At 43.9% G+C, this 20036-nt stretch overlaps 1 protein-coding gene across 2 annotated transcripts; it reads left to right on the top strand.

The window, feature by feature from the left end:
• The first annotated feature begins 3549 nt into the window (after positions 1-3549).
• On the top strand, positions 3550-19426 carry LOC310811932 (tumor protein p53-inducible protein 11-like). 2 transcript variants are annotated; one of them, XM_083680281.1, is made up of 7 exons: positions 3550-3621; positions 13315-13473; positions 15277-15335; positions 15615-15663; positions 16231-16321; positions 17650-17751; positions 18683-19426. In XM_083680281.1, the coding sequence occupies exons 2-7, from the start codon at positions 13345-13347 to the stop codon at positions 18817-18819; spliced, it is 567 nt and encodes a 188-aa protein (XP_083536407.1). In that variant the 5' UTR covers positions 3550-3621; positions 13315-13344; the 3' UTR covers positions 18820-19426. The 2 variants fall into 2 exon arrangements, with proteins under 2 accessions (XP_083536407.1, XP_083536408.1); XM_083680282.1 differs by lacking the exon at positions 3550-3621 and adding an exon at positions 4455-4501.
• The last annotated feature ends 610 nt before the right edge of the window (positions 19427-20036 follow it).

The raw sequence follows: 20036 nt of genomic DNA, 5'->3' as shown, positions 1-20036 counted from the left end.
GGACAAGATCAACACCACAGACCAATCATCACTGCACTCCCTTACTGACCTATGTCACTTTTATCAGTGATAACTATTTATTGGTTTATTAAACCTTTATGTATACAGGGAAAACACAAATACAACACATAAAAAACAAATAAAACAGTAAAAATACAGAAATCAATACATCATATAAAACCACAACCACACCAATGCCCGCACCATGTCCTGTGACACATCTTTGCTGATGGCAGTGAGATGTGCCATCGGGACGTCCCCATACTGCCTCAAGTATTTCACCACAGCTTGGGCTACCAGCCCAATGGACCTCCTCCACGTCAGCACGCTTTCTGGCCTCCATCTTGGTCCTATCAGACTGTTGAGACTGCCTGTTCCCCATTGGCCCATCCTCTTGGAGGTGTTTCAGAGAGACCTCACCACCTCTGGGATGAGGTCATCATTGACCGAGCTCAGCAAGGTCTGTATGGTCATAGTGTGTGGTCCTGTGCCTCTTCTCCCTCTTGGGCCCACGCATGATGGAGGTAGGCAACTCAGCGAAGACAGGGAGGAGGATCAGGCTAGCAGTTGTCTCTGCTGCCAGGTGAAGCTCCTCAATGAACAGCTGCAGCCCCTCAGTGGTTGTCTTCATAGGAGGGAGAGAGAGAAAGAGAGTGGGGGGCAAGGGAAAGAGAGATACAGTAGATAATTAAATCAACTCAATGAAGGCCTTTCTGGCGTTCCTAGACAAGACAACAGGATGTTGTGATACATATCGTTCTGTAGAACTGCACTGACAGGCGCTGCTTTCTGCGGAGCTCCTGCTTCATCTTCTCCAGGTGGAGGCGCCTCTGTGCATTCCAGGCTGAATATAGACAGATATGCTATTGTAAATGTTACTGCTTACCCAACAGAAATAAAATCACTACCATTTTGTGATTCTCAGTGAATATGTATGTAGGCTTACTATGCGAAAATCCTTACCAGTTCAGCTAAGTAGCTGACCATAACTCAGATCTCTCTCTCTCTCTCTCTCTCTCCATGTGCATCATATCTGATTAACTGAAGAAATCTAGTTTCTAACTTTTTTAAAGTGAATGTTACTATCTCGGATTGAAGTGCAGCAAGCAGTTGACAATTATTTATTTCTGAACACCAAAGCTTATCTTACTCTTCCAGGAAGACCCTCCCAGCCATCAGCCAGTCTTTCATCTGGTGCAGGGAGATGTTGGACGGGACTTCGTAGGGTACGTATACATAATTTAGTTAAATTATGTATACGTATACATATATATGTATTTAATTTATAAATAATTTAGACCCTTGTAAATCATTGTAAACAATTTCCACCCAGCAGTGCTAAGTGCCAAACAGGATTCATAATCTGTTTTTATGCCTGGCAACATTACGCACCTGGGTGCAAACATTGTGCACCAAGTAGGCCTACAGTATATGGTGAGTAATTGTTGCCACTCGTCTGGTTAAAAGCGGAAACACCTGGGCTTTTCCTATTTCAAAGACCCTCATCCTGTCTTAGAAATTGTATGCGCAATGCAGACTATATATTCGGACTCCGATTCGTTATTACCGTTGCAGATTGGATGAGATCTAATCAATGGGCCTGCCACTCCGGGGGAGATGGAGTAATGGGCTGCGTCGCGAAGTAGAACTATAATGTTCTACCTGAAACCTTTTTTCCAGGATAGAACTTTCTCCTTCTTTTTTAAGTGTTCTGAAGACATTATCTGATTTCCAGTTTTTAAATTTCAATTCATGCTATTGTCCACCTTTGCATTTTGATGTGTTGCTGTATCACAACAAAAATATGCAAAGGGAAGGGTTAGGGTTGTATTGTAGACAATGAAAAATTGTCTAGATGAATCAACAACAGTCAGGATGTCCCACCTGTCCCCAACTGCACCGCTGGAGTGTCTGTTTCCATGGTGATGTCTCCTGTCACCTCTCCACATCTGACACCTTGCATCAAACTGTGAACACTGGTGAGGCTGTGCAGCTGTGACACTCCGCAAACAATCGTTTAGATTGGCATGTAAACATGGGAACTGAGAGGAACAAAGAGAAAGAGAATCTGCTGAGGTTGAAGAGTTTGCCATCACACACACACACACACACACACACACACACACACACACACACACACACACACACACACACACACACACACACAGAGGCAGACTTAGACTTACCATAACATAAACATAGGCAATTGCCTGGGGCCTCAGACAGGGCCTGATGTGAGTGTGAAATAATGTAGGTAAATTATAAAGCCCAACAATTCATCACGTTAGATCAGCCAACGCATGTGTTGCATCTGAATCAGAATCAGAATCAGAATTCTTTTATTTGGCCAAGTATATTTGCACATACATACAAAAAAAAAAGCTAATATTGTCAAGAAATCTACAAAATAGCAAAATATTAACAAAATAGCAATAACAAATTTACAAATGTACAAAATAGAACAATAAAACAATACATTTTGTAGGCTGCGCGAGGCTAAGGGGCTAAGTGGCAATGAGGCATATTACTAATGTCCTAAAAAACGTCGCCTAATATTCTCATCTTTGCTTGCTTGCCTTCATAGTTTTTTCACGCCTGCCATGTTGTCAGTGTCTCAATGTCTCACCTGCCAAGGCACGCCTCATTGCAGTGTAATCATCTGACCGAACCAGAACCCCAGATAGCCTACAAGATAGAATATCATAGCACATTACACAACTAAGGTTGCTGTAACTCATTTAACAATGAAGTATCGTGACCACAGCCTCCACAAATGCCGGCTCAAACATGTCCCCCCCCCCCAAACCCACCTACCACGCAACCGTTGTATGACAACTATCTTTCATAAATAATATGAAATGGCAATAATAAAAACAAGACATTATGGGAATAAACTGCGTAGGCCTACAATATAGACATTTAAATAAATTAATACTAATTATAGAATAAAATATTACAAAGAGCTGGCTTATTAAAAGCAAGGCTTTTATAAGACTCATGTTTCTGCTCAACGAAAGGTTGAAACATAACTTGATTATGCGATGTTAGTATCATTCAAGTCAAAAATATTGGTTTAATTTTGGTATTAAATTGACAAATCACGATAACAAAAATTAATGTTCTGAATTACATAATTCATGTTAGAATATTCTTAAAAATGCATGAAAACACTTGGAATGCAATGGTGACATACGTAATTAATCCATCATTAAGTTTAGATACCTCTTAAAACCACAATTAATAGAGGGGGAACACATATGACAAGGGAACACACACTGACACGACAACACACACGCACACGCACACACGCGCACACACGCACACACACACACACACACACACACACACACACACACCCTTTTGATGTACAACGACGTGCGGTTGTAGTTAAGGTAGCTAGAAGCCTTGAGGATGAGCTAGCTGTGTGACGCTACTCAGATTCATTGAAGCTGTCGTGTAGCCCTCTGAACACTTTGCGCGCGAAATCATCTACTAGTGCAGTTACGGTAAAGGCATGTTTTCTGCTGGATGTGTTTGGAAACTACAGGAGTGACATTTGGTGAGACGCAAACCGACTGTCTTGGATTCGTTAACCTGCTGTGTGACAAGTTCTCTCATAAGGTAAGAAACCAAATGAAACAGTTTTCAGAGAGAGACCGACTTTAGAAAGGAGTTATTGCGTGTCGTTTTAATGTCATAGTAATGGTATTAACACAATGCTGCTGGTCCCTCTTCAGATAATGACAAAACTATTTTATGAAAACGTAGGCTATTCAGGCAGCATGGTTTTCAAAGCTACTGCAGTAAGCATGGGGCGTGTATTGTCATTTACTCATGAACATATTTTCACTCCTGTTGCTTGCCTGTTTAATTGTGTTGATACCTGCTGGCTACTTCTCTTTTTAATTTATTTTGTACATTTTGCCTCTACTCTTTAACAGTATTTGAAAGATATTTTGTGTGTTGCCTGCTGTAGTTGTTTTCAGCTTGTTTTGCCTGCTTCCACCCACTGGGCATTACCAGCCTGGAGGCAGACAGCTCTGGCTAATGTGTCTGTCCACCCTCAGGATTCTGGACGGATGCCCACACATTTTAACATGTAACTTTCATTAGGCCGAGGCCTGCTCTAGTTGGACCAGAGCTCCAAATAACTAGATGACACACATCATTGATTTATCACCAATGCAATATTTGCGAATGTTTATTGTTTGGCAATAGGTGGCTTGTCTATTTTCCCTGAATAGTCAAGTTCGATGTTGCCTCTCTCTAGGGCCTAGGCTCTATGGAATGACCGGCTCAGGAGAGAGAAGTGAGAAAGGAATGGCTTGTGAATGTTCAGGAGAGAGAAGTGAGAAAGGACATCGGGTCGGACGGAGCGGAGTGCGCCCCTTCTGATGGAGAGTAGTAGCCTACTTTGGAACATGCTGAATGAGTTAGTTCACCTCACTGTGGCCAGTGGCGGCGCTCACTCTTGCACAAGTCAATGACTGTCTGAGAGACTGTGAGTGAAGGTTTAACGATCCCTCCTGTGCTGGGCCAGTTTATCACACCCAGCACTCTGTTATTATCATCTCAGCATTAAACTGCTGCCCATCTGGATGCACAACAGGCTACCAGAGAGACCTGGAGGCTAGGCTATCAGTAGAGTACAGTATCCCAATGGAGGCTAGGCTTATCAGTACAGTACAGTATCCTAATGGAGGCTAGGCTATCAGTACAGTAGAGTATCCTAATGGAGGCTAGGCTATCAGTACAGTAGAGTATCCTAATGGAGGCTAGGCTATCAGTACAGTACAGTATCCTAATGGAGGCTAGGCTTATCAGCACAATGTCCTAATGAAGGCTAGGCTATCAGTAGACAGTACAGTATCCTAATATACTGGTATTTACATATTCAGTACATGGTGAAATGGTAATTACACAGTAATAACTTATGAATTACTATTTTTTATTTTAACAGGCACCACTAAACAATAATACATTTTGGGGTCTGTGTCCCAAAACATTACTAGCTACATATCTGAATGTCAATTTCTATTGATCTCCAGTGTCTATACTATCCCTCTATGTGGTTATGAATCATTCCAATCATGGGTTTCATTGGTAAATGGGCTTGTTTAGCAGTAGTAGTGACGAGTGTGTCAATAATGCAAGTCAGAAAGGACATTCCGCAGAATATTACTGCACCATTTCATCAGTGTGTGGTTTCACCATCACCAGTGTGTGGTTTATTACACAGTATTTAAAGTGTGTCTGACATGATCATGACTGTTGACACAGTTATGATTGAATCACAAACTGATTGAAGCAGTTTAGAATACTGATGAAGTGTCGATGTGATGGACTAATGACAGCGTGTGAAATGTGTGACCTGTTTGTATTTCATCATGATGAGGTCATAATCGCAATTATTATGGCAGTCCCAGGGGAGGCTGAGTCACTCCCTTATTTACATTAATTAACAACCATTTGCTAATTAAACAGAAATAACTCTCCTGTCAGGGCTGGAACAGGAAAGTCATTGACAACAGTCTCCAGGTACATGACACCAGAAGTGCAGGATCCACAGACAGCAGGGGGACTTGACATGACAGGGAGCTCAGACAAGGTGCTGACAGGCCCTGTTCCTCCACAACCATATTGACAGAGACTGCTCAAGCTATTGTCATAATTCATAACACAGTTCAAGTCCATCTTGACAGCCTCAGCTTGTGTATTTAAGATTCACTTTCACAGCACAGTCCAGATCAAGGGGGTCTGGTGGAGGATGAAATCGGAGGACTGGCACATGTTTGATACCATTCCTCATTCTGTTCCATGCATTACAATGAGCTCGTCCTCCGATCTCTACCTCCACCAGCCTCCTCCCCGGTCCACATGTGGTGCTACTAGCTCCTCTAGTCTGACATTAGAGCCCGGCCATCTATTAAACAGCGCCTGTCCTGGAGTGTATAACAGCCAAGCTGTTCAGTGCAAACCCCTTCCAAGTCCAAAGCCATCAGTAATTAGAAAGCAGTTTGCTAAATGATTAGGAAAAACAACCTGTAAGTTCAATGTTGTTATGATTACAAATGACATCACAAGCTACTCTGGACACAAGTAGTAATCTGGCCTCTCCTGCCTTGAACCCTCACCTCACGCAGAGTGGTCCTCCACTGTTAATGGTGCTGTAATCAGGCTGTAAGGACTGGGCTACATTTTAAGTAGCTCATCAGCGTCGGTAATGTGTGTCAACGGCTGTATTCTGATGCCATCTAGGTAATGCATTTGGCTCTGTGTGGCACACAGTGGCACTCATCAAACCTGTAGCCTAGTGATGCCTGTTCAGTTGCCTAGTGTCCCCGTCACTCAGAACAGAGAGAGAAACGGAGAAAGAGCAGTAGATTGCGAGGAAAGGAGAGAAAGAGGTAGAGATGGAAGGAGGTAGAGAGAGAGTAGATAGGGAGGTAGAGAGAGAGAGGTGTTAGAGGGATAGTGGGGTTGAAAAAGAGAGGGAGAGAGGGGGGTTTAGAGTAGGTACATCCTTGCCTGCTATTCCTGTGTGCATTTACATCTCTGAAAACGGTCTGCTTCATTGGATGTGATCAGTGCCAGAACACCACTTTGATCAGGAAACAAATGATGCCTATTCCTCCCACCCCTCACCCTAATGAAGAGTCCTCTCAGAGTAGACCTGGCCCTCCACTGACTCCACTGCAGCTGATGGAACTGATGCATTCAAGGAGAGGAGTAGGCAACAGCACGGTTCAGGAGAGGAGGAGAGACAGGGGAGTAGATTAAATCTCTCTTGCACCTTGGAGCGAGGGAGGCACTCAACAACATGCTCAAGTCACCAAAGGAAAATTGGAAAACGTCAGTCATGTTAATCCATTTAGGCCAAGTGTCCTCCTGTGCATACAGTACATCCAGTCAAGGACAGGTCCCCAACCTTGCAAACATAATTGGATCCAGCTTTAGATCCCCATGAAAACTCGGGTTAGATGGTTACCAGATGATCTGATCTCACTTGCTAGATGCCAAGTGGACATCTCTCTGTTTCTAAGTGTTGACTGGGTTGATATAGCTTGTGTAGCTGGCTGCTTGACTCATTCCCTCCAGACAGTGAATGCAGAGGCAAATGAAGCCCCTGTGAAGACCTGACGGGGACTGGAGAATAAGTAGATACCAGATAGTGACTGACATCATCGACAGTATCTCTGCATACCACTGATAAAATATGCTGAAGATGATCTTTATGAGTTTTTCTGAACGTATTACTAATTAAGATATCAGTCCTCAGTAGTCAGTTGGGAGGTCTAGTCAAATGGGAGGTTTTTTAAATGTATTCATCAGTATTTAGTAAATGCACTGGTTGCTGGCCTGGAGATACAATTCTTATGCCACTTGTAGGTTTCTCTAAACGTTTCCTTATGAATGGAGTCGCAATCATCGACAAATGGACCACATGAATTATTGTGCTGCATTTACATTTACATTTTGACATTTAGTAGACGCCTTTATCCAAAGTGACTTACAACAAGTACATTTGTCTAAGTGAGTGTCATCTATGCATCAGTCATCATAAGAAAAACAAATTTATGCTAGGACCAGGGGCATTGGCAGTCTCAATGCTAGAAGCATTGGAGAATTACTAAAATGTTTTTAGTTTCTTTTTATTTACAGTAGAGAAACTGTACAGGGGGGTAGTGGGGATAAAGAGGTCTTTAGGAGGGACAGTCAAGATGTAGCCTAAAGAGATGGGTCTTCAGTCTACGGCGGAAGATAGGTAGTGACTCTGCAGTCCTGACAGCAGTGGGAAGATCGTTCCACCAGGACAGTGAAAAGCCGTGACGCCAGGACAGTGAAAAGCCGTGACAGAATAGTGCGACTGCTGCATCCACGTAGAGGCGGCGGTGCCAGGCGGCCAGCCGAGGTGGAAGAGCAGAGTGATCGGGCTGGGGTTTGGGGGCTGACCACTGTTTGCAAGTAGGGAGGGGCTGTTCCCTTTGCCACCCGGTAGGCGAGCACCAGAGTCTTGAATCTGATGCAAGCTGCTACCGGGAGCCAGTGAAGCGTGCAAAGGAGGGGGGTGACATGTGAGAATTTGGGGAGATTGAACACCAGACGGGCAGCAGCATTGGATGAGCTGCAGAGGTCTAATGGCTACAGAGGTCTAATGGCGTAGGCGGGGAGCCCAGCCAAGAATGTCTGGACCAAGAGTTGTGCTGCTTCTCTCGTGAGGAATGGATGTATCGGAAGAATATGCCTCTATGATGTAGAGGAAGAATATGCCTCTGTGATGTTCGCCGCACAGAATAAGTGGTTGTCAAGGATCACCCCAAGTGATGCTGCTAGTTCTTTGACATGTTGCCAGACCTATTGTTTGTCTTTAACTCCTTTTTAGTTGTTGAATACAGCTTTTAGTAATGCTTGATAGTCAGCCTATCAATTGCACAAAGCCTGCTGGCATGATATTTAAATGTCTTTCAGAGTGTCTTCTTTCCCCTGGCCCCCGGTTTCCTTAGCCTGACTGTAGAGCCATCTCTCTCTGTCTGCTGTGGTACAGTCCAGGACTAGCCCAATGTTGTCAGATGAATCACAAAGCTGCTGTCAGAATGGGGGTGCTTGGCAAACCTGTTATTCAGACCTGTGATGAAGACTCAGAGGAGGTGTGTGTGTGTGTGTGTGTGTGTGTGTGTGTGTGTGTGTGTGTGTGTGTGTGTGAGAGAGAGATTCTCAGCTTTTTTATTTGCTGTTTTTTGTGTACATATTCAGAAATTACAATACTTATTAGTCCCCTATTGTAGGGTACCCAAAAGTAATTGAACAATTGGCTTGACAGGTGTTTCTGGTAAACCAGGTGTGTTCTGTCACAAACATAGCCAAAACCTTAGGCTTGCCAAAATCAACAGTTTGTAACATCATTAAAAAGAAACAAAAGCACTGGTGAGCTCAGCAATTGCAAACGGGCTGGTAGGCCAAGGAAGAAGGCCACTTCTACAGTGGATGACCAAAGAATGCTCACCATGTAGCAGCTATTCTAAAAGTTTCAACAGGCTGCTTCTATGCGCCCTCTGACTCATCATCTTCATTATAATAATAGCTTATACTTTCCGGCTTTGGCCTACCTTGTAGATGTTCTTTGGCAGGCGTAATAATGATAATGCAGGCCAGCGAATAAATCCAATTGGGGAGTTATATTGCACTCAAAGCAACGCATCAAACAAAATAAATAATCCCCAAATAAATGAAAATAGGCCTTACAATGTTTCAAAACAAAAGGATAAATAAAGTATATCAAAAGGCTATATAATATCAATAAACAACGCAGGTCAAAAACTGCGTCTCTGGCGTCTTTCAGTTTGTCGCACATGTGAATCTAATTAGACTGACCCTGTGCCAGGTCCCAGGTACACTCATATAATATTTCACAGGAGCCCTATAGATGTCACTATTTACAAATTCGTATTAAAATATAAATGGCTCCAACACACCATAATTAAGAAAACCCCCAAAACAACTGACCCACAGATCAGGAACACTCTCCAGGAGGTAGGCATGAATGTGTCAGAGACTACCATCAGCAGAATACATCAACAGCCAAACTACACGCATCACTGCAAGGTACAAACCACTAGTTATCCCAAAAAGGATGCTTAGGTTACAGTTTGCTAAAAAGTACCTTAAAAGCCTGCAGAGGTCTGGAAAAAGGTATTGTGGACAGATAAGATGAATATTATCATGGACCAGAGTGATTGCAAGAGGATAGTTTAGAGAAAAAAGGATCTGCCAAAGATTTACAGCATACTACCTCATCTGTGAAAGATGGTGCAGTGGGTGTTAGTTTTGGGCATGTATAGCTGCCACTAGAAGTTGCTAATTTGTTTTAATTGATGATTATAACTGCTAACGGCAGCAGCAGAATGTATTCTGAAGATTACAGATACACCTTGTCTGCTTGAGTGCAAGCAAATGCCTCCAAATTCATTGGATAGCGCTTCATCATACAGTAAGACAATGACCCAAAACATACTGCCATAGCAACTAGGGAGTTTTTCAGGGCCAAAAAGTGGAAAGGTGGCCAAGTCAATCTTCAGATTTGAATCCAACTGAACATGCATTTCATTTCCTGATGATAAGATTTTTGGCAAAAAACCCCTCACAAACACCTGAAGATGGATGCAGTACAGGCCTGGTAGAGCATCACCAGAGAAGATACCCAGCATCTGGTGAGGTCAATGGGTCCCAGACTTCAGGCAGTTATTGTATGCAAAGGTTTGTCAACCAAATACAAAAATTAGGACATTTGATGAATCTGTCCCATTACTTTTGGGTACCCTAAAATAGGGGGACTATGCATAAAAAGTGAATGGTGAAACCAATATGTAAACAAATACCATCAGATAAAAGCAGAGAATCTCTACTTTAACCTCACAGTTAATTGTTCGATTATGTGGTATGCGCATTAGTGTGCTACGCCACTAAGCGCCTCAAGGCACTGTATTTTCTAGCAAGTAAGTCTGTCTGTCTGTCTGCCAGCCAGCGCTCATCCCTAAAAGCCTCCATTACCCAGGGCCAGGCTGTGTGTATAGGAGATGTGCAGGTCAATAGCTGCTTGATCAATAAGACTGAATCAATATGACTTCTGTTTGGCACAGAGAGATTACATGTGCTGTCTCTCTCTGTCTCCTCTACACAACATGTCTGTCTCCTCTACACAACATGTCTGTCTCCTCTACACAACATCTCTGTCTCCTCTACACAACATGTCTGTCTCCTACACAACATCTCTGTCCTCTACACAACATCTCTGTCTCCTCTACACAACATCTCTGTCCTCTACACAACATCTCTGTCTCCTCTACACAACATCTCTGTCCTCTACACAACATCTCTGTCTCCTCTACACAACATCTCTGTCTCCTCTACACAACATCTCTGTCCTCTACACAACATCTGTCTCCTACACAACATCTCTGTCTCCTACACAACATCTCTGTCCTCTACACAACATCTCTGTCTCCTACACAACATCTCTGTCTCCTCTACACAACATGTCTGTCTCCTCTACACAACATGTCTGTCTCCTCTACACAACATGTCTGTCCTCTACACAACATCTCTGTCTCCTCTACACAACATCTCCGTCTCCTCTACACAACATGTCTGTCTCCTACACAACATCTCTGTCCTCTACACAACATCTCTGTCTCCTCTACACAACATCTCCGTCTCCTCTACACAACATCTCCGTCTCCTCTACACAACATCTCTGTCCTCTACACAACATCTCTGTCTCTAACAGCATCCCCCAATGGTGGCCGTGGCACTTCCAGGACCATACCATATTCCACTATGTTCTACTATGACCATAGACCCCAGCCCCTGGCTGAGGCACAGACCTCTCCTGTGGAACAACAGATTCACCCCTGTTGTCCACCACTGGTACTCCAACACTGCTGTCTATCTACAGTATGACAGGCGTAAAAGAAATTCACTGTAAAACTAGGCTACCAAGTCATGCCAAGATTATTTGTGCTATTAGTAAATTGAAGCATGTTATAACACTTTTTAGGGATTACCGTCACCACACCTACGGGAAGGTCTTTTGTCCTCTCTGCAGAAATGAAAATAATCTGTGCTTTTTGGCAATAGGAAAAATGTTACAGTGTATTATCAACGATTTAGGTCTATCGCTGACAACCACATGCAGCTTTAACAAAAAGATAAGGGCGATATACAGTATTAATAATTTCATGTTTATTTTGACCATGGCAGTTTCATGGCTGTTATCGTTGTTGTTATCGTTACTATAACAACCATCAAAGCAATTGGGCTAATGAACGAGGTAAGTGCCCGTCAAAGGAAAGCCTGTGATATACTTGTGCTTTGATTAGCCGACCAAAATTGGTTAAATATATAGCCGGCCCACTTACAAACGCTGTAACATCAATGCATTTGATGACTTTAGAGTTCTCACAGCATGTGATGGGTGCCACGGGTAAGAGCCAAACTTATCTTTTGATCGGAGTTAAACGCACGTTGGGAACTTTTAGCAGGCCAAGCATCTATTCAACTCCACTGGCCAGGCTGTGCGTTGATGGTGTGCGAACAAACTGGCTGCTGCAGTTATTCTGGCTGTGACTCAGCCTCTCCGCTGGGTTGAGATGGTATTATTAGAGTGTTATCAGGTTGGCTAGCATGGGGCCCCTGCTGTGCATAGAACAACCCATTTGTATTCCATGTTAAGGGTGCTGTATCTAGAGCCTGGGGGGGCTGGGTGGCTGGGGGCCGTGGCTAGACAAGACCGGGCAGAAACCCATCCCACCTGGGACTGATGAATGACTGGGGTGAAGAGAGGCTGGGAGATTGGCTCCGAGTCCGAATACAATCTGCTCTGTAGGATGGAGGTTGAGGTTGTGTGTGTGCGCGTGTGTGTGTGTTGGTGTGAGAGACGACGGATTGATGGATAGATGGATGGATGAGCTCCCAGCCCCATGTAATATGCATGTCCCCTGAGTCTCTTTCCTGTCTCCCTCTCTCACCACTGACCTTTCTGTAGAGTGGGAACACTTGGTGGTAGCGGTAAGATCTAAGGATTTGATTCAGAGCAGCCAGAGCAGTCAGTCACGGTATGGCGGGGGGGGTCATTACAATATGTTTGTTCTCCATGGCTCCATCCCCGTTGCTTTCTCCCTACATTGAAGACGTCCTTCTAGACCTCCCTGCCCTAGGCAGCCATGTTGTCTTCAAAACCAGCGGGCGGTTAACGACCAGAATACTGCCTGCCTGTTTACACTGGGTCAAGGGGCTTGTTGAACCAGAGCAGGGTTACTAAGCAACGGGACCCTTATAAGGGCAACGCCTGGTTGATGGCGGAGGTGGGGATGTGACGTGGGCTGCTGAGTCCATCAATGAAGGCATGGGCTGCTGGGGACAGAAGGCCATGGGAGGGAGTGGGTCTAGATAGTACACCTGTGTGAAGTTGTGTGTCTGAGACAGAGAATTAGAGAGAGAGGGAAAGAGAGTGAGGATAAATGCAGGACTGAGATGGGGGGTTTTTCTTACTCATCTCACATCAGACTGACTTGATGTGGCCTGTGTTTGCATTCTAAACAGTAACCACAGCGACGGTGCAGGTGTTGAGTTTCTCTCAGGCTTATTATGGGTCAGTGTGGCACTGTCCCTCCAAAAACAAACAACCTAGCTACAGCCTGCTAGTTTTAACCCTTTAACCACAGGCCACAATAAAAAATAAATCTGTCTAATTGTCAAATAAATGAATGAATGAATCTCTCTCAAACTATGTTCTCTCTCGTATGTTGTGGTGTTTAGGAATCCGCCCCACCCTCACCCCTCTCTGCCATGACGACCGAGCATCCCCCGCCCCTGACGAAGAAACACAGCCAGACTGACCTGGTGAGCCGCCTCAAGACCCGCAAGATCCTCGGGGTGGGGGGCGAGGATGACGATGGGGAGGTACACAGGTCAAAAGTGAGGAACACACACACCTTTTTTACTCAACATCTATTCTACAGTCATCTTTCCCCTCTCCTCTGATGTTTATTTCCATATTTATTGCCTGAGATCTGATTCTCCAGAGCCGGGCCAAATTAAGTGATTCTTGGCAGTCAGATTAATCGTACGTGATGTACGGAGTTGATGCACTGTGTCTGACTCTGTCATCAATAAATGGCTGGAGCTGGAGAGCGAGGGAAACAGAGAGAGAGCTGGAAGTCTCTTTCAGAACTTTCAGAATTAGATCACTGCATGCTGATAGAAGGAAGCCAAAGCAAATATTGGATTTTGAGATACCCAGATGACTATTTGGCAGCTTGTGTGTCCAAATTCACACTCCAACTGTTCTAACTCTAACTGGACTGTTTGACAGTTAGAACAGCTAACTCTGTGTGTGTGTGTGTGTGTGTGTGTGTGTGTGTGTGTGTGTGTGTGTGTGTGTGTGTGTGTGTGTGTGTGTGTGTGTGTGTGCCTGCGTCTGCGTCTGCGTCTGCGTCTGTGTGTGCCTGCGTGCGTGCATGATCTCATACACAAACTATTACAATACAAGGTTGTACAAAGAGTTTATTATACACCAGAAAAACTACATAAAATGTTGGGTGAAATCAATTTTGTGTGTAAGCGCTGAGACAAAAGTTGTTTTTTTTCATATGGTTTGGTACTGCAATTCACTTGCTATATTTTGGAACTCTGTTATGGATACTTTGTCTTTATGTCTGCAAACTTGTATTACACATTTGCCTAATTTATGTCTCCTTAGTACAAATGAGCTAGACTCATGGAACAAATACGTGAAAAGATATATTGATATGCCCTTAATAGCGGCAAAGAAATGTATAGCAATTAACTGCAAATCAAATAACCCTCCTACATTATCTTTTTGGTTAAAGGAAATCGCAAGTAAATATCCCATTAGATAGAATCTATGATGACATCATGAGAGAATCTATGATGACATCATGCGATAGGATCTATTATGACATCGAAGGTAAACCTGAGGACAGCCTCATGTAGAGTTGATGGCTTCAAGGGCAAAATACATTTTATTTATATTTTCATTGTTTCTAGATGTTATTGACATGATATGACTAAAATTGTATTAGTCCCTGTGATTGTTTGTACTTGGGTTTTTCTTTTGTTTGTTTTTCTTTTGTTATTGTCCAGTTGGTTGGTTCTGGTTTGTCTTGGTTTGTTATTTTTGGAACACACAAACATTTAAAGGCCCAAGCCAGACAGTTTTGCTTCCCGGCTTGAAAAAAATATCCCAAGGAACGGATGCACTGAGTGGTGACGTTAGTCATTCACAGGGCTATTTTGGAAACATAGCTAGAAGTTATTCTTAATAAAATGTGTGGAAAGGTTGTTTGAAAAAAAGAAAAGAAAACAAAAAAGCCAGTGAAGGGGGTTCGGAGGGTTATATTTGACTTTACAGACATGCTAGCCTCGTCACATTTCAGAGCTCTGTCAAATGTCATACGTCACGGCACGTGGGAGGAGGCTACGCCACAGCAGGCTTCCAGTACATGAATCCCCAGCAGTTTGGTCTTGATGAAACAATGGACAGGGTGGCATGGCCTTTGTGCTTCTCTGACGCAACTATTCAAATCTTATCCCTTTAACTTTAGTTTCCAACTAGTATCAATTATGGTGAAGTGTGCTAGATTGGATATTGAATCGTGAACGGGCACTATAGGCATGATTACTGTATGTAACTGCTTGATGCTTGCATGAATGACTGTGTTTTCATTTTTTTAATGGTGTTTAATCTACATTTTACAGATAAGTCAAGTGCTTGGCAACCAGATGAAGTTTTCAGGGCGAGAGCCCATAGGCCTCAGGTAAGACACTGGGCAATGAGCAGGTTATTCATGTTCATTTACTGTTATTTTCACTAGCTCACAACAAGAGCACACATTTGAGCAGCAGACGTTGTGTCGAGATTCGAAATATATTTTCATTTTATACTGTCTGTCAGCCTTCGGATGTGGTTGCTGTACAATGGAAAAATACAGGAGAATTACGCAACAACTCATATTGACCTGAATCAATCAATCAATCCTCTCTTGAGATCAGGGGTGTTTTTAATGTCTGTATCTCTCCTGTGTGTCCTCTTCCAGGATATGGGTCCTCACCTCAGCTGTCCTGTTCACAACCACAGCCTTGATAGTAAGTGCTATAGAGTATGATCTCAATTGGACTTTGCTTGTCGCCTTTAGATACCCATTTCAGCCTTCTCTAGCTGGGGGCATTGACGTAATCAGTGATCTAACATAGCATTGCATTGCAGGGTTCTCCCCAGGATACTTGAACAGCGTGGCGCTGGATCGCATTATCAAAACCCCACTCGTGTTTAGTCGCGTCAAAATGCGCAAAGAACACCGATAAAACGCAGAATTCACAGAGGAACGTCATAGCGTTTTCGTTTTCGTTTTTAACAACAATGTCGTTAGGGTCAAAGATAGTTACTCAGTCATTACTAAGTATATAGTTTAATTTACCTTGAATTGTTTACAGCGTGGCGCCGGCAAGTTGACAGCGTGGCGCAGCGCCAGTCTGACGTTCTTTGAGGAGAACGCTGCATTGGTCAGACCAAGCATTCTGCAGCTTTGCTTTCACCCATCAAGTCATGCCACTGGGTTTGTTATAACCATGTCAGTATGGTTTGCTATAACCACGATTCTGCGGTGTGTGTGTGTGTGTGTCTGTGTGTCTGTCTGTGTGTGTCCTCCCCAGGCCCTGGTGTTCCCCAGTCAGCTCTATGAGTCTGTGTTTGAGCTGACGACCACCAGCACCTCCATTCGCCTTTATGGAGGAGCTCTACTCAGTAAGGCCTGCTTCCTATACATACAGTCCTTTCAGAAACTATTCAGACCCCTTCACTTTTTCCACATTTTGTTGTGTTATAGACTCAATTTAAAATGGATTAAATTAAGAGAATTTGAGATCAATCCACACACAATACTCCAGAATGACAAAGTGATTTGTCCCTATAAAAATAAAAATATTAATTCCAAAATTACATGAACTATTATCCTTGCATTAAGATGGACTCAATTCAACTTATTGAGTGATTTGTTGATGACATTTTGGAATTTTAGCTAATTTTAAGAGTGTCATAGCAAAGGGTCTGAATACTTATGTACATGAGGTATTTCAGTATTTCAATTTTAATAAATTAACTCAAACAGTTTGGATTTGAAATCAAACAATTACTATGGGGTCAAAGTAGAGATTCTCAGATTTAATTCAATGGTTTTTATTTTCAGATTGGATTGACCATATAGAAAGTTTTTTTAAACATACTATTTCAGGGCTCCAGAATTTGGTTGAGTGGGCAGGTTGAGCTGGTAAACAAATACTCAACTGGATAGAAAAGTATGCCAGGCGTCCCCTTGTTCAATTATACATCAAAACTCTTCAAGCCACAACAGAGACTTGCATTGAGAATAAATGATGTGACAGTACGCGAACACTTTCTGCCCTACCTCTGCTTCCGTTTGCATATTGCTTGGGTAGTTTGGTCCGAGCCAGATGAAAGCTTCAGAGCCATTAACAAGGATGTTGAAAGATGTTTCCAGACTGAAAAGGAAACCCAAACATGTCATATAGTATTTGAAAGACAGGTCTTTCTAGTCTTCCACTTGTTGTCATTATCTATGAGATGTATACTGTGTGTTAATATTGAGATATCAAGAGATTCACATGTACAGTAACAACATGTCATCTTCCACCAAAAGTCATTGTGTACCACTTGGAAACTGTTGTGATCTTGAATGCATCTCCTCTCATTCAAGTCACTGTGTTTGATACCATTCCTTATTCCATTCCATGCATTACAATGAGCCTGTTCTCCGATATCTATCTCCACCAGCCTCCCCTGATAGATGTAGCCCATATCATCTGAGCAGGCAGGGACAACTGACCAAGAGTGCACTGCTTGAGATTCCTATAATCGCTTTGTTCAGCAACAACTGCACTCTGCCCTAACTGCTCAGAATCCAAACTGGCCAGGCATCGGCTGAGAATGTAGGGGTGTCTGTATCTGCTATGATGTGACTCCTGTCCTCCAAATCAGATTCCAAATCTGGATAGTCGGAGGAGTTGGCTCAAACCCATCCAGATGTGGTCCAAGCTGAGTGTTTGTCTCCACAGGTATCTCCCTGATCCTGTGGAACGGCTTGTACACGCCAGAGAAGACTGTCCTCCAGTGGACCCTGCTGGCGGAGGCCTGCTACCTGGCCGTGCAGCTCCTAGGTGAGGGGTTCACCCCCTAACCCCTAGCCCCTACCCTCTAGCCCCTAACCCCTAGCTCCGAGCCCATAGGTCCTAACCCCTACCCTCTAGCCCCTAACCCCTACCCTCTAGGTTCTAACCCCTACCCTCTAGGTCCTAACCCCTACACTCTTGGTCCTAACCCCTACCCTCTAGGTCCTAACCCCTAGCCCCTTCCCTCTAGGTCCTAACCCCTAGCACCTAGCCCCTAACCCCTACCCTCTAGGTCCTAACCCCTACCCTCTAGGTCCTAACCCCTAGCCCCTACCCTCTAGGTCCTAACCCCTAGCCCCTAACCCCTACCCTCTAGGTCCTAATCCCTAGCCCCTACCCTCTAGGCATTTGTGTAGATAATAAAATATATGGTAGTAGGTCCATCTTGCCTTTCATAGGCTAGGTGGGACTTCCCCCTATTGCTTCCACCTATCCAGTTCTCTCAGATCTACAGGAGTGCAGAGGGGTAGAGGTTAGGGGCTTGGTTTGGTTCCTGGGTTGGAGAGGGCAGGCCAGGCCAGACTAGACTAGACTAGAATATCTCCTTCAACCTCGCCTCGCACGACCATAAGAGACATTTGGTACGGGATCTTACGTTAGAGAGACAGTATTTGTCACTATACTGTTCATCCTGAAGTGGAGGGCTGGATAGAGGAGCCTGGGAGTGCACTACTGCCCTCTAGTGGTCAAGTTGATCACACAGACTTTGATTGCACAGATTTAAAGTTATTGCAATGTGTGTCTTAATCCTTAATCCCTAAATCTTTTATGGTATTTATCTTGCTGTGTGACATTATTGGTGCAATTTGGCCTAAAATGGTGTGTGTGTGTGTGTGTGTCCGCTGTCTGTGTGTGTGCTCCTCCGCCGTGTGTGTGCGTGCGTGCGTGCGTGCGTGTGTGTGTGTGTGTGTTATTGCAGTAACCTCCATCACACTCTTGGAGGTGGACCTGCTGTCCAATGCTGCCATGCTCCTCCTCCTCAGTGAAGGCCTCTTCCTCCTCATCACCCTGCTGTACCACCACCAGCTGGGCCGCAGGACCAAGAAGAACCCCTAACCTCTATCGCCCCCTGCAGCCCAGCTGACACTAGTCTCCAGCCCCAGACATATACAGTACCCACATCACTCATAGTAGTCAGCAGAGCAAATCTTGGATTATGTAGTCTGTCAACATGCTCTGATAAACCCTGCTTCAGAGACCCCTCTGCCTCAGCTTCATCAAGGGGATGTGTGGATGGTGTAAGGTTGTGTTGTGTAGGACCCATCAACAGAGAGGAGACCAGACGAGGGAATGAAGAAGAAAGGCAATAGGCCACTTTACTTGGTATTCTACAGAAAAGAACAGGCAAGGACTTTGGAAAAATAATAAATGTCTAACCTAAGAACAGTGGATACTAGAAAATAGTCAAGGACATTCATTTAGGTCCTGCAGTGCATGACAAGTATCAAGCTACGACATAGAACACAGGAAAAACACACCTCTTATAGGGGGAGGTCCTTCATTAGAGATAGGTCACAGCACAGTGTCAATACTTGAGGAATGTGATTAAATGTTATTTTATGTGCCTATGGTAAATGTGTATAAATGTAAGACATATTATCAACTTTTGGACAGGAAACATTGTGTATGTATAGAAACAAATAAATGTATTATTTTCTGTGTTTTCCTTTGTTCCTTTGTGAATCTATTCCTGTTGGCCTGTAGAGGGCGCTGTATCTGCATGCCTACAAGGGCAGAGCCCTCGTCCATCTATTATTTTTTCTTCAATTTGTTTCCAGTGCCTTCACTTCTAAGACCCTCTGGATCACAAATATACCCCCAAAGCTGGTCAAAGTGATTTGCAAATAGGTGAAAGGACAGCGTCATGTCTGGTGGGTCCGATCTGTGACCTCTGTATATGTGAATGTACCACAGGAACAGATGGGGCCAGACCCTTCATCATACCTGCATCTATGTTTACACTCGGCAACAACCTCAGGCCCCAGGAGAACTGACATCAGGAGAGAGCCTGTGCGTGCGTGCGTGCGTGCGCACAAGTGCATGGAGTAAGGGAGGAAAGGGTGTGTTTTCAGCCAGCTTGGGCTGTGATGTGACGCCATCTTAAGTCAGTGTCACTATGAGGCGTTTGACAGGGCAGTGAGGTCATTGGCATACCAGACAGCTTTCTAACCGTCCCCCACCTCTGGTGAGCAAGACTACTTTATCAGTTCACTATCTAATCCTAGAACCTGAGGCTGTGTTATTCACACCATTGCATAATGGTGATAGCCAAT

Source organism: Argentina silus (genome assembly GCF_951799395.1).
Source record: "Argentina silus genome assembly, chromosome: 11".
NCBI lineage: Eukaryota > Metazoa > Chordata > Actinopteri > Argentiniformes > Argentinidae > Argentina > Argentina silus.
Note: the sequence above shows the minus strand (reverse complement) of the source record. Positions and strands in the feature narration are given on the sequence as shown.